Source organism: Megalops cyprinoides, chromosome 14, assembly GCF_013368585.1.
Source record: "Megalops cyprinoides isolate fMegCyp1 chromosome 14, fMegCyp1.pri, whole genome shotgun sequence".
Taxonomy (NCBI): domain Eukaryota; kingdom Metazoa; phylum Chordata; class Actinopteri; order Elopiformes; family Megalopidae; genus Megalops; species Megalops cyprinoides.
The window spans coordinates 24,131,651-24,150,197 of NC_050596.1; the positions used below are offsets into that span (position 1 = coordinate 24,131,651).

Below are 18,547 nucleotides of genomic sequence, written 5' to 3' on the forward strand. Positions count from 1 at the left end.
GGTGTGTGAAGCGAAAGGCAAGAGACCGAAGCTGGAGCAGGCAATCCACTACCCGCAGCATTACCAGTGGGCCGGGGCAGAGAGGCAGCCGCCCCCGTGGACCGATGAGCTGGCCGAGATGTCCCGGCACATATACACGCGCCATAAAATCGGCGAAGGACTCCAGGCACCCATCTTTCAGGTAAAGCGCCACGAGGGAGGGATGCTCTCCTTCTGCCCTTGCTGTCTATCCCCTGCGAGTCCCACCAACAGATAGCAATATGTAGTGAACGGGGGTTTGGTCTTCTCTCCTAGCTGTGTTTTTTTGCTGCAGTAAATAAATGGCAACCATGTAATGTAATGTAAATTCAGCAGCGGTAACGGGTGTAAGATAAGCTTGGACATAACGCTGAAAAGTTCTTTTTTGTCTTTGTTCTTCTCTACGGTGATATAGTGACGCTACAGTCTTATCGGCCGCGTGAATACCGTTGAATAACATGATTTTATGAGAATTCCAAGATATAGTTACAAGGAAGAATTAGTTCTGTAATGGGACAAATTAATGTCATAGTTAAAATAAATGTATGCTAAAATAGCTAGCTACAAACAGTGTTTGTGCCACTCTAGTCTAACGTTTCAATGTCTGGACTTAAAGCTTATCTCTGAGTTTCGAGTATTTGACGAGTATTTATAAAACTTATGTTCCATGTAGTTAACGTTGCACTATGACGACAAAAGGGTACTGCTGTAAATTTCGCAAACAGTGTGTGTTAATTCGCTAGCTTCCTTCTATACAGAATAGAATAACGTTTTGCACGTTGTGTGTACATTTGCTGTGTGCATTTTTTTTCACGAAACAGGAAATATTATTAATAACGGTTATGAATTCAGCACGAGAAATGATGTGAGGTTGATTTAACGATAAATTAACTTAGGATTATGGTATTAAATAATTTATGGCTATCGACCCTGCCAGATATCATCTTTAGAAAAGAAAACTGACCGCATGGAGGTGACCTAGTTAATGTGGCCCTCTTTGAAAACTCGTGGAAGAGTGGGATTCTTGTGCTCAGAAGTGGCACAGCTACTTTTCGGGGAGTTCACCTAAAACATACCGCAAGTAATTACAACGTGATCGACGTATCTAATAAAACTGGTCCTCAATAAATATCCTACTTAGGAAAGTAAAACATTTATTTTTTGGGAAAAACACACACACACACACACACACACATGCTATGAGGATGCTTAGGGGTGCACCTCCAGACAGACCTCAGCGCACCCCCAGTTGTCTCCTTATATCCCGATGTCAACACAGTATTTATAAATTATTGTGCACCCCCGTGGATTGCAATTGCACCCCTCTATATTTTCTCTGGGCACTGAGCCTGATGCATACATAGGTTAGTGTTGTGTATGCCTATGTATTTATGAAAGGAAAGATGTCCATTTTCATGGCAGAGCTTGTATGAGACAAGCCAGGTGTACTCCTGCCCAGTCTACCCTGCACAGTTGCGTTGGTGACCCAGATCAGCCTGTGGCACTCCTCACTTCTCAGGGTTATGCGGTTTGACACGTCCCTCCACAGAGCACCGTGTCTATACGTTGCCCCTTGACAGTGGGCGCCTTGAAGTGTGGATGGGCAGTGTCACATGACTGTCATTCGGAGGGCGGGAGAGGGGAGATTCACAGCTCCATCTAGACGCTTTGACACCATTGTCAGGGCCGGTGACAGGTGGGCTCTCTCGAGTTGAGCGTGCCCTCGTTTTCCAGACGAGTGATGGATTCCTTCTGTCACCACGCAGGTAAACAGAGGAACCTACTCTCGCCGCAGTCGGCTGAAGAGGTCAGACGGCAGCACCACCTCCACCAGTTTCATCCTCCGACAGGTGAGAGGGACAGGAAGGACTCCATGGCTTTATTGTCTCCAGTCTATTTCACACCTTCCTCACTGCTCACTATTATATGGGTGCTATGACATCCTCCTGTTCTGCATTTTGACCTTCACCTTGCATTATTCATTATTTATGCAATCTTTTTATTAATCTGTGCAATGTCCAAATTCATTGTTTTTAAGTAAGGAAAAATTACCACTACTACTGTTCAATTTTTTAAATCAAAGTTAAGGAGGTAAGACTAAGCATGGAAAAAATATGACAAAAAACGATAAAAAAGCAAGACCATATATCTCAGTATATTAAATGTTATTCTGTTGATGGGCTGTCAGTTTATCTTATGCATGTACTCATTTACAGAATGTCCTCTTGCATAGACCCATTCACAGCTTCTGCAGACAGTGGTCCAATTAGGGACCCAGGAGGCACGTAATCTGTCCAGCATGGTCTTCACAAAGGAGTCCTTTGCTTCTTTTCATTCCAGCCCACTCCAAGAGATTGAATTACTGTAATTATTTCATTAGCGAACTAATTTGGCATACCTAATGAAGCAACAGAAGGATTAATAAATCATACAAATTGGATCGCTGTGAATGTGTGAAAACAACCCCATTCCCCCAGAAAAAAAGGTCTAGAGGAAAAGGTCTGCAGCCATGTTAAGTTAAAGAAATAACTGAAAGTAGACGTTTAGTGGAAACAGCAGGCGCTTGAATAGAAACTGACGTTGTTGTTATTAAAATAAATAAATCAATGGCTTTGATTTCCCCTGGCCTAAGAATTCACCTACCTGTCACAGTCAGTGAAGCCGCCTCTCATGCATAATTCATTCAAGGGAGTGAGACATGGCTTGCAGACACAGCAGGGCTGGTTTATGCATGTACAGTTCTGTGACAAATGCAAATGGTCTTCACGTGGATTTTTTTTTTTAAACGAGTGCCACATCGCTTGCCCTGATTGCCAAACAAACAGGTTTCCATGGGAACGCTGACCCCTCTTTTCTCTGTCTTTTCACAAGGACAATTGCATGTTATTTTCCACCCATTGTTTGTTCTACTGTTTTGAGCCTTCCAGCAGTGGAGTTTCACACAGTATTATCGCTGTAAAGCTAATAAATTAAATTAAATTTAAGAAATACTAAACTTAAGAAATTTTCACTTGCTGTGATGTACTCTGAAACTATATATTTTCAATACGTGTAACTAACATACTAACCCACATTTTTCAGTATTATGTTGGAGAGACAGTTGGAGAGACACGTTATAATGTGGTAAAAAATCAGACATGTATGGTATTAGCAAATACAACCAAGACCTGAGGATGATCCCTATTTTTCCCTATATTATGCCTTTTCACACATCCCTATATTAAGTCATTTTCACATTAGGTTTGCTTCAAAGGGGTTTGATTCTTTTATTTTGTTTCAAAAGTATGCACTAACCTGGCAGTCATCTATTATAAAAACATGAGAGTATCTAAAATATCTCTGTGGTCAATTTTTCAGGTTCACTTCTGTGTTTTCTCAGGGCTTAGTTGGCTTATGATGATCGTACAGTGAGGCCACCTTTATTGGCTTTGTAGTTGTCACCACAGGTAAGCTGCTAGGATTGTTTGTTTCAAAGGGGCTTTGTTTCTTTTATTGTCTTTTATTTTCTTTCACCAATTTGTTGGCAGTAATCTATTACCAAAACACGAGGGCATCTGAAAATATCTCTGTGGTCAATTTTTGGGGTTCACAGCTGTGTTTTCTCAGGGCTTAGCTGGCTTATGAGGTGAGTGAGGTTGCCACAGGTGAGCTACTAGGATTGTGATGGCACTGGGCGGGGGGACGGCTATAAGCTTGTGGTTAGGACACCAAGCCATATTTCTCAACATGTGCATGCTTCGTTGCCTTGGTGAAGAAATAGTTTCGTCCCAGTGACACAGAACATGCTGTGATGGTATGCTGCAATCACCCACATAACACAGTTATCTGCCAAATTACTAAAAGCCTGTAAGAGGTCAGTTTTTTCTGTATGCTGAAGAGTGACAGCACAGCGTTGGACATGCCATTGTAGCTCCTAATGCGCATTGCTGTGGCCTTCTTACATGCCATTCTGCTGTTTTGACTGTCCTGTAAATGTTGTGAATGACAAAGTCGACTTGTTCCCAGGCTGAAACAGGATTGGTGAAGCGTGAGCTGGTCCATGTGATTGATTACATTTGCATATGCTGCAGACAGAGAGCACAAAATGAAGCCTGATGTTTTCAAAATTATTCTCTTCAGCGCTGTGTACATTGTTGTCTCTGTTCATTCTGGCAGTAAAACCCAAATTCCAGCATTTGAAAAAAACTGCATTTTAACAGTGCAGTTAAAAACAGTTGGTTAAATTCACGGGTGCTCGCTTCCTTCTGTTTGAATTAATAGTTTTAAACTGTTAACACAGATGAAAATGTGTTGTGGAGTATACAGTGTGTGAATAACATGGCTAGCTACCAAACAACTGAAAGCCTGTGAAACAGTATGTGTTTTTCTATTCTGCAAGAAGGGGCTGATACCCTGCTTAGTGAGGGGACGAAGACAACCTTACATTTACATTTACATTTGATTACATGTGTAACATTTGTTTACATTTGGTTAGATGTGTTACATTTGGTTTTGGTTTGTTTTATATCAAACACTGATGTTGTCACTATTCTCCATGAAGAGTGTTTCTTGTAGGGCAGGAAACAGAGCTCTTTTTTGAATATGCTCTGATTTACTACCATGGGCCTTTTTTGTTAATCTGCATCAAATCTAGGCCATCTTAAACATTAGGGAATTCCATATGGGAATTGTATGCATTTACCAGTAGTGTAAGTCATGCATGTGGTTTTCCAAAGCTAACAACATGATCATCCTCTGGAATTAAATCATCCTTATTGACTTCATGTAAACATAAATATACTTTGACTTAAATCAATAAATTGTTTCAGATTAGTAAGAATGTGCCTGGTTTAAGTTCCCCTCAAAGAGTTAATATTGAGTTAAAGGTTGAACTAGTTTTGTGTGGCAGACAGGCGTTAACTGCTGCTTTGAAATTAGGCTGGTGTCCCAGTGGGGAATGGGAACATAATGAGATTTGGCCCCACTGCGCAATGAGGACAAAGAGAATATGTAGATTCTCACTAAAGGCCCAGATCACACAGCTCAACAAAGCGTGAGACGTGTGTTAAAAGGCCTTTTTTTTTACATGCCTGGGAAAACCCTTGAACGACCTTCATGTCTTTTTTGTGCAATCCCACTACTGACACCATCAGGTGAAAAATGGTAATGGCAAGTGTAATGACGGAATGTCTGAGAATCGAGGTCATCCTTTCACTCCTCCTTGCTGCATCCACAGCAACGGATCTAGCAGAAAAGGTACAGTTAATTTCTTTAGGAGATGGCAGGTTTTGAAATGTACAGCTTCTGCATAACAATGCAGTACAATAATCCTGAGGTGTCAGCATTTTAACGATTGTTTAAAAATGGGGTCGTTCCCTTTGGGATTTTCAGATGTTAGTATTTTGGGGTGACAGAACAAATGACCCTCTGTCTGATTGTCCCATTGGTCAAAGTAGGTGTGATTCTGAAGTAGCTTGATAAGGTAACAAAGGAGTGGCCAAAGGAAACAATGTGCTCCATTTGTATGTTGCTGCAGGTTAGTGGATTTCTCCTGTCATTTAATGAGGACCAATTTATCAGAACAGGGCTCATTTTAAACACCTGCCTGGCCCTCGCCTCCTGTGATTGATGCACGTGGTGATGCGAGTCCTGTTGTAAAGCTGTTGGGCTCCACTACAACAGCATTTCTTATCCTGGTGAGAGAGAGAGGGGAGAGAGAGAGAGAGGGGAGAGAGAGAGAGAGGGGAGAGAGAGAGAGAGAGAGAGAGAGAGAGAGAGAGAGAGATTGATTCAATGATTCAGAAACGGAACATAATGTGCCTTTTCCCTGGCTGGCGTGACGTGCACCTGAACTCCATGCAGTTGCATGTGAAGCGCGGAGGTCAGAGCGGGGCAGCGCTACACTCCAGATAGAACGGTGACGCCGACTGTGCCTCTGTGCCCCGTCCCAGGGGCGCTGTTTCACCCCTGGCAGCGCTCCTGCCAAGGTACAACTGAGAGGGAGGGGGACGGGAGGACAGCTGTCTCCCAGCAAAAACAAACAACATCACCCCATTGCGCAGCTGAGCAGTAACGGTGGCTGCGCCAAGGGACTTTGTTCCCCACGTCCCCAGTCTGCTGGGGGTTCAGGAGAGAGGTGCTCAGGCAGTGCGGTTGCAGAGGGACTGTGTCCTCAATTAGAGGGGTTGTGGGCTCAAATCAGCAAGGATACTGGGGCTGCATCCTTGTCTGTACCCGAGATTCAAAAAGAAAGGCAGCTGGGGAAAAACTCAGCTTTGAAAAGCGAGTTTTTGTTTGAGGTGGAAACTACAAACTTGGCTGCCCTGCTGATATCATGTGTACATATGTATTTGCATGGGATTGTTCATGCTGTTACTGATTAGCCTTCTGCACTCCCCCCTTACAGTTTATGCAGACATCATGCACACCTTGTGGAAAGCAGGGAAAGATGCGTTCTTGGTTTTTTTCTTACAAGTGCATAGGTTTTGTTATTATCACAAACGTGATGAAGTTTTAATGTATTTATGGTAAATGTTTTTTTTTATGTTGTTTTATGTCACACAAATAACCCAAGAAAATGCAGCTGTTGACAGTTCAGTGTTCATCACAGGTTCACAGATAAGCAACACCCCTAGGCTGAACCGTGAATATCTAATTATGACGTGGTGGGCAAGGACAATTTAGGATGAACCCTGCCCAGACTGAGAAGTAAGTATCCTGTTCTCCAAAGGTTACTGCTGGGCCAGCTAGCCACAGACATGAAACAGACAGAAAGAGCTATTTGTAGCCTTTTTGTTCACACCAACCAGCTAAGAAATTGATTATTCCACAGTTGTAACAGATAGGCAGGATATCACGAACAAATAGACAGAAAAGAAATGCAAACTGGTAAGGTGCCTGATTGAGGCACCACTTCTGATCAAACAGTGGCTATGGACAGGATTGTAGCCTACTCAGCTACAATTACCACAGACATACTCTTAAGTAAGAATTTGGTTAAGGACATTGACTTTGCCATGGTGTTGTTGCCTATACAACATAAACAATTTGCACAGTGGCTCAAAGATAATAAATGTGAGTCATCGCAAATTTTGTGCTATAAATTACAGATGTATTGTAAAAATTCTGTACGTTCAAATGTTAAGTTCTACATTTCCCAGTTAAATGAGAGACAGTAGTTTCAAACAAGTGTTCATTTTATCCATTCGTTTGTACTTACACTTTCAAAATTCAGTCACTTGTGAGAGTCAGATTGTCCTGGATGCATGTGATTCTCATAAGCAGATGTAATGTAGGCTATAATGTCTATGATTAATAATTACACTGATTACAGTTATCAATGTTTAGAGCTGTGCCCATGGCTGTTGATTTATATTTATACAGTATGTTTTATTCAGCAGTATCCATGATTGTGTGCCAATAATATATTATGGCTTGCCAGTGACAGAATAATAATAATAATTGACTGAACAATTTGTCAACTGGTGATATTGGGCTGCATTTTTTTAGAGAAAAGAAGCACTGAAGTCAGAAATGCACATTGACATCATAACAAAATTAGGTAAGACAATCTGTTTGCTGTAGAAAAACCTTAGAATACTGACAGAATTTAATTTATTTTACATTTTAAAGCAACTGAAAATCTGTAGAAAATGAAACCACAAATCAAAATCACATTCATCATTTTCTGCCACTTTTTTTCTTAATATTTTTAGTTTGACTGTGCACTTACATGTTTGACATCCTCAAAAATATTACCCATATGACACCTGTGAAATGTAAAGAGAAAATGTTGAGAAATAAAGAAAGAAAATGAGTAGGTGTGTCCAAACGTTTGACTGGTACTGTACAAATGGCCCAGGTGTTGTGGTGCAGATATCATACTGCTTCCAGAATGTTGTGAGCTGTTTGAAGAAAACATTTTGTTTTGTCATTGATCCCTATTATAGTAATTATTCAGTTATTCATGAATGTTGTTGAAGGTGTTAACACAGTTTGTTTACTGTGGCATCTGTGCTGTGAACTTGTTGTGCCAGCAGTTGGAGCTCTTGGATTTTTTTCACGTGTAAATTGGCTGTTATAGGGAGGTGTTCCTTTTGCAGTTGAGCTACTGTAGGCTTCCGTTCACTGAATGTGTGCTGATTAATGCACATAGTTTTGGATTATCAAGTTTTTTCAAGTCAACGTTTGCGCTGACTCTCTCAAATTTGGCTTTTGAATCGTGAATAACTGCTTGCCGTTTTCAGTTAATTTCCTTGGTTTATGTTGCTGCACGATACACATCCAGAGGCTGTCAGATGTTGTTACTTCCTCTTACTTCCTCCTTTGTCAGGAGTCTCTAGTCTGGTCCTGTTAGTTAATGCATAATTTGTTTGATTGCACAAAACTTGTTGTGACTGGTCTCTCTTTATCAAATTAATGACCATTTAATTATAGTCAATTACATTACCTTGTTATGTGGTTAGCTTGATAACTGGCTATAGATACACAATGCATATTTCAACTGAATTCAAGTTACAAAACCCGGTTACCAAAAATATAGAGCCCTAACACTGGCATTTTTTCAGTTGAAGACATTATGTCTCATTAAAGGATTGTAAGATTATTTCAGATGTAAATAAACAGTCTTCTGGACAGTGATGTGATCTTGCCCAATTTTATTTGGAGAATTCCATTCAGTGAGAGTGTTTTTGCACCAGGATAGCAGGTGCCTCACGTGATGATGTAAAAAGCATAGATGAAAGCATAAAATTTAGGGAAAACCATAGGAATTTTAGAGAGTAAGAATAGGAAATTTAGAGGGCATAAATAAAATAAGGCAAAATCACACCATGGTAAAATGAAAGACAGTTACAGAACCCAGAGGGTATCTGTTCAGAGTGCAGTCACAGAGAAATACAATGTGCCCACCTGATGGAAACTAAAAGCACTGACAACGGATTAAACCTCAGGAATTACAGTCTGCGGAGGGCCTGATGCCCTTCCAGTCAACCAATCAGATTACTTTTTGGCATTTTAAACCTTGAGGTGAGCCTTTGGAACTTAAACCGAAACAATGTATTGTGTTGACATTCCTCCTTGAGGACAGGATAACATGCAGGACTGTCTGATCTAAGGGAGTCAGATTGCCTTTGAGGCTGATTCTAACAACAGGGACCAGGCTGACCAGTGATGTCAAATTAGACAAAGAAGTGGTGTGTATACTGCTGGATGGGTAGCTAGCTAGCCAAGTGGAACTTAAAATGCATTGTTCTGTTTAAAATAATTTGAAGTAATTGATTGGTTGCATACGTTCATAGGATTACTAGAGTTTACCTAACTGTTTGAATGAAATATGTGCAATACAAATGTTATATTTACATTTTACTATACTTTCTTGAATGTTTCTAAAAAACCTAACCATCTTTTTAATGGAAGCATCAAGGCACATTAACTGTGATATATCATGGGTATTGGCACAGTGAGGAGGTTGCAGGTCCTCCAGTTTGTCTCAGTACCTACTAGCCCTGCCTTGGTTTATCAGCATTTATGAAATACCATGGTTTTTTGTGCCTTATCTTTATTAGAAAACATGCTACTTTTGTGATGGCAGTAAAGTGCTAGATATCTGCAGGTATTCTTATTGTCTATACCAATATGACTGGAAAAAGTTGTCGAATGAGGGCTCTGATAATAACTGTCCAGAAATACATTTTTGAAATGAAATCATGACAGATATTTAAAACTATATAACGATATAAAAAACAATTCAAGAAGTCACAAACTAGTTTAATGTAACATGCAGCTATTTTTCATTACAGTACATTTACATTATTGGCATTTAGTAGATGCACTTATCCAGAGTGACTTACTTAGGTAACAATTTTTTACCTGTTACCCATTTATGCAGCTGAATATTTGTTGAGACAATTCTGGGTTAAGTACCTTGCCAAAGGGTACAACAGCAATGACCCAGTGGGGAATCAAGCCAGCAACCTTTTGGTTGCGAGTCCTACTCCTTGTCACAGTGCTACACTGCCACCCCCAATTTTCACTCTTATGTAGATCATATGTGATATCTGACAGGCAGTGTCATGAAAGGGCAATTGTGTCTAGCTTGATTAAATCCATTCAGATTTATTTTTAAATGTGCAAACCGAAGAGTTGGTCCCAGTGATGATTAATTCTCACTGTGGCTAAGGTTAAAGCCGTGACTGTCAGTAATATGAGTGTTTATATTTAGCACCCTTAATTGAACGGGCTTTACATTTTTCTCCAAACAAATCTTATTTGGGTTAGCCAAGCTGAAAAAATGACTTCTCAGCTGCGTGCTGCTAGATTTAATTGTGTTTAATACAATGAATTATACAGAATCCCTAAATTTAACCCAAAATTTCAAACCAATGCAGAGGGGTTGATTTATGTGTATAAATAGTGTAGCATAGTGGTAAGGAGCAGAACCCATAACCAAGGTTGGGTTGCTGGTTCGATTCCCTGCTGCGGCAATGCTGTACCCTTTGCAAGGTACTTAACCCAGATTTGCCTCTGTAAATATCCAGCTGTATAAATGGATAACATGTAAAAAAAATGTAACCTATGTAAGTCACTCTGGATAAGAGCGTCTACTAAAATGCCAATAATGTGATGTAATGTAATGTAATGATACACATCATGTTCCGCGAACGCAGCTCCCACCAGGCTCCACCCCGTGGCGTTCCGCGGTGGGGGTGGCAGAAGACTGGGGTTAGGAGGGATCGCCAGGCTGTTCTCGTTATCTCATCAGATCGTTGCGAGGGAGATGCTTTAATTGACTCATTAATTGAATCGATCCTCTGTGCTGACGGAAAATCCCTGAGTCAGAGAGAAGCTGACAGCGTCTGCCAATAACAGGACGTGTAGAGTCCATCTAGAGAAGAAATCCAGCAGAACGGGACCCTCCATTCAGACAGCAGAATACGTTAGCCATCTTTAGATTGCCTTCCATTGTATCTGCAGTGGGTGGACCTAGTGCTTGCAGATGCTCTGTCTCCATACAATTTAGCATATTTATATCCTTCATGAGTAATGTTTAAGGATATTATGTTGAGATTATTGAAATAACATTATTTTAATACTTTAAAATAATACTTAATACTTTAATAATTTAATACAACTGAAAAACATGTGTTCTATAAATATCTTCTTTCAAACACTATGTAATTTACCCACATTGCTTTGTCAAAAGGGAGTCCAAAGTGGAGACGATTTACATGAATGCTATCACTGACATTGCCAATTTGTCCAAACAATTTACACATACTTTACACATGTTTAAAATGTGTGTCCACCATAGATGAGGTGATGTACAAATGGAAATATTGATTTTTTTTGTATGGGACATTGCAGAATTTTCCCTCATAATTAGTTACTGTATATTCTTCTTTTATTTTGCTGGAGTCTGCATTCGAATTATGCAGGACATTGTGATATCCCTTAATTTCCAGCTAAGCCCACAGGATAAAATGCTTTGGAGCCATTTTAAATGTAGGCTTACTGTTAGATTAGGCCAATTTCTTGTTGGACTTACAAAAGTCCCATGGGACGGTTTTGTAAAGGTTGTCTGCGGTACATCCCCTGCACTGGTCAGCATGTGCACACATGTTTTGGTACTCATAAATCAGTCCTACTTAGCAGTATGGCAAAAAGTACTTAACAAATTAGGTGCTCATACCCCTAGGGTTACTTTGGATGTCTCCATTCACCACTTGGGATACATTGGGATGTCAATGATATTAAATTGTTTAAGTATTTATTAATATGGTATTCAATGTTTAAGAACTGCTCAAATAAAACATATGTCTTTGCATCCAGTCCTCATACAACTGAAAACTGAAAATTCAAGTTAAATATGGTTTATCATCAATTTGACAGAAATGGTTGCAGTTTGGGGCATATGAAATGCATGTTGATCTTGACAGGAACACACAGCATGTAAAAATGCAAAAATAATTACTCCAATTTCCATGGGGACGGAGAAGGAGAGGAAGCGACTACTCTCCATGGCACACATGGCTTCGGAGTTCCACAATGCTCTGGTGCTCTCTGCTGCTTGCTCCAAGACATTGCCCTCTAATAAAAATGCCTCGTGATAGGCTGTTGCTCTGTGCTTTTTTTCAAATGTGGCAAGCTTTGCAAATGCTGTGGATACAGTGATGTGTAATATTGTTCTAAGGTTTCTGAAATCAAGCCATGATCAGTAGAAGTGCAGGCAGAAGTGCATATTTTGGAGCATCTGGGCTGTGCGTAAGACAGCAGAGATCAGTAGCAACCCCCCTTTTCTTTCTGGAATCCCCTGGGAGATGGCATCTGAGAGCTTGGGAGATGTGGAAGGGTACACACTCTGAGACTCTGTGTGGGAGGAAGCCTCTGAGCTTGTTGTAGAGCCTCTGACTGCTATACTGATTAGAATTTAGTTTTTTTGTAACTGGTGCACACACACAGAAATTGAAATGCCCAGTAAGGCCACAGTGTCACTGTGCCAGGTGCAGTCTCTCATCCTCTCATTAGAGGGCACTGGTTCCCCACTCTTTTCAGAGCATCATACGTGGGGAAAGTAGTTTTGAGCTGTATAAACCGTCAGCCTCATTGTGCAATTTGAAATTGATTGGGCAAGAAATGTTTGTGCCTTAAAAGGTATGGAGCTACCACAAGTAACACAGAAAGCTGAGACTGTAATGAAAAGTAAAAGTAAATATCATGGAGAGAAAGCACTGTACTGAGTTGCTACTTCATTAACTTTTGTTGTTAATAGAATTTAACTGCTCATGCAATGTGTTGGTAAAATATCAAAGGCAAAGAATAAAAAAATGTACTATCAGCATAAGGGTCTCTCACAGAAGTCAGTGAAGCTGAGTAGCTATTTTCTGATCTGAAAAATGACATTTTATTACATAACTTATAATTGTTTAAATAGATTTTTGTTTAATATTAATCCATTGTTATTTTTAAATGATTTTTATTATATTATATTATATTTTATTATATTATATTGTCATACTTTTTGCTATATTTCTATTATATTGTTTAAGCACATTTTTATTTTTTACTATTTTTAAGTTAAAGATCTATAATGTTTTAAATCCTGAGAATTTAACATGGACCTCACAGAATTGTATTAAACCTCTTGCACCAGTATACATTTTATAAAGATTGAAACAATTTGAGAACATGAGAAGTTAATGGGTATAATGTTGCAGTGCTGTTTTTTATCTGTGGGGTTGTTGTAGATATAAAAATGCCTTCTAATTAAAAGGTATAAAGGTAAGTGCTGATTTAATCTATGACCGTTTATTGCTCTTATCCATTCATTGGTCTTATACAGTAGTACTGGCTGAATGTCAATCATAGAAATGCAGTTTGGTGGTAGTACATTCTAAATATTTGATTTTATTTGATTTGATTGAGGAGTTGAATTTGAAAATCAAATATGTTTGAAATATTTGATTTTATTGAGCAATTTGTGATTACCGGTGTTTGTTGTTCGTGGAATAAGAGCATAGTTCCTACACAGTAATCATGAAAAATAAAATATTTTGCAGGACACTGTGTCACTGAAATGCTTCTCCTTATTGATGATTATAAATTAAAGAATTATAGAACACGGAGTTTTGGCTATAAAGTCGGAAGACATATAGTGTATTTTGTTATTTATTTACGGATTTTTAGACAATATGAATGCTGCTAATACACTCAAAGCTGTGTTTTTCATTTTTAAATTTTTTTTTTTACAATTAATAACTCCTTTTGCACTCGCGATCATCTGGACCAGTGTTTTATTGTCCTCTCATGCTCATGATGCTATATTATGACAGGAAAAAGAGAAAATTATTGTGAAAATTATTTCACAATTTTTTGCTGGTTGGGTTGAGGTCCCATTTTATTATGCGTCCTTCACATGTGTCACAAACTGAAGGGGCAGAGACGGCGTGAAATCTGGTGGGTTTAGGTCAGGGGGAGGGCTACACGCGTGCTACTGTAATCTCCCTGTACATTATCAGCCTCTCCAGAAAGCAAAACCAGAGGGAGAGGAGGAGAGAGAGCGTGAGAGAGAGAGAGAGAAGGAAGGGGAAAAAAACAAGAAGGGAGAGACAGAGAGAAGAGAGAAACACAGGCGCCTAAAGACAGAGGGAGCGAGGAAAAAAATGCTGCTTTCAAGACCCCCTCTCTTCCGCTCTTCCTTATTCACAGTCAAGGAGAATGCTCGTCCAAGCTGACTGGAGCGTTGGCCAGCCAATCAGCAGCCTGCCTCCTCGTTTTGTCATCAGGCTGTGATTGAGGAAGGATTGGCTCTCCTGCTCTGTATTTGGAAGGCAGATAAAATGCCAGGTCTGGACTGCCTCTGGGGATAACCTCACTGCCTTATAATGTGAATAAACAGCATCCAGGCTTGGGGGAAACGCATCAAATTTACTCGCAGGCCCAGGCAAAGCAGCAAAGGCCTCTTGCTTTTTTATTTGGCGAGGTGTTTTTTTTTGTGGGAGGGGGGGTCGTTATTCCCCCATCCATCCTTTTCTTTTTGGTGGTTTATTCCTCTCTCTGTTTTTTTCATTCGTCAAGAGGTGCTTTTTGGAATATCAAACCTCCATGTACGACAATTTGTACCTGCATGGATTCGAAGACTCGGAGGCGGTGAGTGTGGGGCTGGGGGTGTGTGTGTGTGTGTGTGTGTGTGAGTGTTTTGTGCGTGTGTGTGGGGGGGTTGCCTATGCTGTTTTTCTGCCGTGTGTCAGCCGGGCTGGCTCAGCGGTGCTACGCGCGCAGGGCCGGGGGGAGGCTGTGAGGATTGAGCGTGTCGATCGTGTCTCGGTGCGGGGGGCTGTAGTGAGGGGGTGGTATGCTTGTTGTCTCTGTGTCACCTGCTCTCCGTCTCCATTTAACGGTGCTCAGCCAGGCCATACATCTTTGCAATTGTGGGTGGAAAAAAAAAACAGGGCAGGAGGAATCATTCATTCTAAAGAACACAGTGCTCGCTGACCTGAACGGGGGGTTTTGCATCATTCAATATTTTTCTCTTTACGTGATACCGATATATTATAAATATTTTGTGGTGGAGGGTTTTTTTTTTTTGGTGACAGAAAGCTGCTCTGCCGTCCGTCCAAGGTTTGCAATCGCTTAATGTATCATTATGTAGCCTCTTGTAAGAGAGAGCTGCATCTGTGTCTCACTTAAAGGGACAGTGTCTTTTTTTTTTGCTTCCCCCCTCCTCTGTAGCGGTTCTGCTTTCTCCTGCCGAGCGGTGCGTGGAGAGCAGGATGATACGGCCAGGAATGCAGATGAGTCCCTGGCTGCTGATAACCGTAGAATCCCAGAAATGCACACCGCGATGGCCGGGCGTTTTAAGGTGTGCCGCCCTTTCGTCCCAAACGTGCCAGAGAAGCCTGTCGTTGTACTAGCGTATTTTTTTCAGTGATGGGCATCGGCAAGGGAAATTGGTGTAGGGGCTGGGGGGAAAAAAATGTGCTTACAAAAGCAGGAAAATGGAAGGCCTGTGTGGAAGAGAGGCAGAGGGAGAGAGTGCGGCTCTAATGAGCCTAGCAAGCCTCCTTCCATCTCACTGATTTCCCCCTACATTTGCACCATGATGAAGGCCCTCTCTTATTGCAGCACATTGCAAACCGCTGCCAGAGTGGCACATTGGACTAATGAGGGCTTCTTACATGTCAAGAGAAGCCTTTCATGCAACGCGATTCAGGAGGGGAAACGGTGCAGGACACGAGCATTGCACACGTTACTTTCCACTTGGCTCTGTAAGAGCATCCATCAGCATGCTGTATATTATCTTGCAAATGTCCACTTCTGCTGAATACCTGTTTTAAATTAAACAGGACCCCCCGGTTAGGCTACGATTGGCTGGTGGCTGATACCTGTATTTAAGAGGTGATTTTTTCCTCCCATTGGAATGGACTGATCAATATGAAGAGGAATTTTCTCTCCCTTTCCCAAGAAAGTGCTGTACAAGCAAAAGTACACTGGCCCTTTTGTGAGACAAGCAACGCCTAACGTTAATAATGTGCTACTGCTAGCTATGCCTACAGTCACCTTTTAGAATGAAGCATGCACCTTTATGGAAACAGAAGTGTGTCTTCTCTGTGTTGGTTGTTTTGTTTTTTTTCAAGAGTTTTTTTTTTCAGTTTTCATCAGTGCGCAGTGTTAACAGACCCCTGACTGACAGATAAAGCGTTTACTGTAGGCAAATAAATCATCACTGGAAAGGAATGTTAAGTCGAGTCATGAGACCAGGAACACCAAGAACCATCAGCAGGCTGAGTGTCTCAATAGAGCTGCTCCTTGTGTGAGATGACAGCCTGTTTAGTAGATCTATTGCCTATTCAGGAAAGCTATTGCATATGGTGGTGGGTAACCAACATCCCTCTCAATGTTGCTTATATTTTAGGACTTGTGTGCTGGATTGAGCTTCGAAGCACTATCCAGCCCTAAAACCCTTGCTGTTAATGGCCTAGAGCAATCTTCGTTAGGAACTCTGGTTCTGTATAGTGCTGCACTAATGGGATCGGTTTCTAGGGTAGTTAAAAGGGCGCTTATTCTTTGGCAACCTCAGCCTTTACTCACACACTAACATTACGTCCCATATTGACAATTTATGCCGCAAATCTCCAGTGTCCCGTGTCACTTTGTGACAAAAAGACGTGTAATGCGGCCCTCCATTTGCGCTGGTTTGGTGTGGACCGTGGATCGACTGTGGAGAAATGTGTTGAAGTGACGGTAGCTGGGTACAGGATTTGAGTTCCGTGGTCACATTGGAAGTGAGCCAAAATGCGAGGCAGTCACACGTCTGCATGTCAGTGATGCTGATGGTAAAGTTACTGTGATCACTGTTTATTAAATTTCCGATCCAAAGATTGTAATTGAAAGCTCTGTAAGCAAATGTAGATAATAAACTTAAGCTTAAGGTACTACTTAAGCTAAATTCTCCATGCTTTACAACATTTTTAAAGTCTGTGTTTATCTTCAAAAGTAAATAAAGTAATTGGATTTTCTTTATTTATTATTGTACAGACCTTTGATACCAAGCGTGTAATATTTCCAAACAAAAATCTGAAGATGTCAGGAATTGAGTTCAACAAATGTTAGCCTGCTGTGCCTCAGGTTTAATGTGGGGATTGTTCAAAGGGACAGATATACAGGCAGGTATTTCGGCAATTTTTTAGTCAGATATACTTGTTCATATTTGATTTGTCCCAGTTCTAAATTTCCAGCTAGTTTTGATGTCGTTATCATTGTGCAGTCTCATGGTCTATTATGCAAACTAATTGTGACTTCCTCTACTTTCTCAGTTCGCAAATAAAAGCAATTGAGCATGCCTGCATATAAAGAATGTCTTTTTAAGTCTTTTAAAGATTTATTTTCTACATCCGTGCCCTTAATCTTGTCTCAAAACATAAAGCTACCTTTGCAATGACACCGGTTTAATGATTGGGCTGTAAAGTGTCTGGTCTATGAGGTGTAAATGAGCTGGGCCACGCAATTAATGGCAATATTTCATTGTTTGTCTTAAGACCAGGAATGCTAGCCTTTAGACACTGCAGGGATGTAAGAAAGTGTTTCCAGGGGAAAAAAAGACATGTGTCTGACCAAGATACACAAAAAATGTGTGCAGCCAGGCATATATCAGTGTCAAGTTTGTTAAATGTTTGTTTGACCACTGTAATGGATATTCTGGGCAGTTTTTATTTCTCTGCATGGGGGTGAAATATAACAGCTCAGCACTGAATTCAGCTGTGAAACAGTGTTGTATTAATTTTGCCACTTTTAAAGGCCCACATGTTCTTCTGTGACCTGCCAATCTTAAGCTTGCTTTTTCCTTGCATTGTTTCATTTTTAAAAGCGGCGAATTGGTGCCAAAGTGGATTCTGTTTCTGAAGTATGTGCAAGCGTTGCAGCTTTCCTTGGACATACATTACCAATGGTGACTTACTGCAGACTGATCACGCTTATCCATTACTCAGCAATGTCAGTGTAATAACAGCATTTATCTTTTTTTTTAAATGTCAAACCCCATTTCAGTTTAAAAAGACAGGCTGTAATGCTGATAAGCTGACAGGTTTCAGTCCCCATTCAACCATGAGGTCTTTGAGTTTTTCCCCGGGGTTGAGCTCCCTCACGCTGCCTCTCTCTGGTTTCCAACTCAGTGTGGGGCAGAGCTTCTCAGGACACCTGCGATCCCTGACTGATAGCAGATCAGATAGCAGAGAGGCAGAGTGAAGCACACCCAGGCCTCCCTGCAGATGATCACAGTGTGATGGACTCAAGCCTGCGCTGTTGACACGATTAGATACCGGGGCGAATGGTGACCCATTGAGCAGGCAGTCGGTGGATTGGAGGGTTTGTGTTTAGAATGTTACGAAATAACCCAACGGGTTCCATGGTTCCATTCTACAGTGTTGTTCTGCTCTGAGCCTGCTGCTTAGCGTTACTAGGAGGCCCACTGAATCATGGACTACTTTAACTACTGTTACTTTTCATATGTATTCTATTTTAGGATTGCTTGTTTATTTGGTCTCGTAGCTGTTAA

The 18,547-nt window shown here is 40.8% G+C and overlaps 1 protein-coding gene across 2 annotated transcripts in view; it reads left to right on the plus strand.

Annotated features, from left to right (window-relative positions):
* The first annotated feature begins 36 nt into the window (after positions 1-36).
* The window catches only part of cacnb4a (calcium channel, voltage-dependent, beta 4a subunit), a 48,972-nt gene continuing 30,461 nt past the window's right edge, over positions 37-18,547 (plus strand). Inside the window, exons 1-2 of one of the 2 annotated variants that reach the window (XM_036545856.1) lie at positions 37-181; positions 1,785-1,868. In XM_036545856.1, the coding sequence (XP_036401749.1) occupies positions 119-181; positions 1,785-1,868 (147 nt within the window). In that variant the 5' untranslated portion in view covers positions 37-118. Of the gene's footprint in view, positions 182-1,784; positions 1,869-14,546; positions 14,644-18,547 lie in introns of those variants that run through there. The other variant, XM_036545857.1, reaches the window with a different exon arrangement.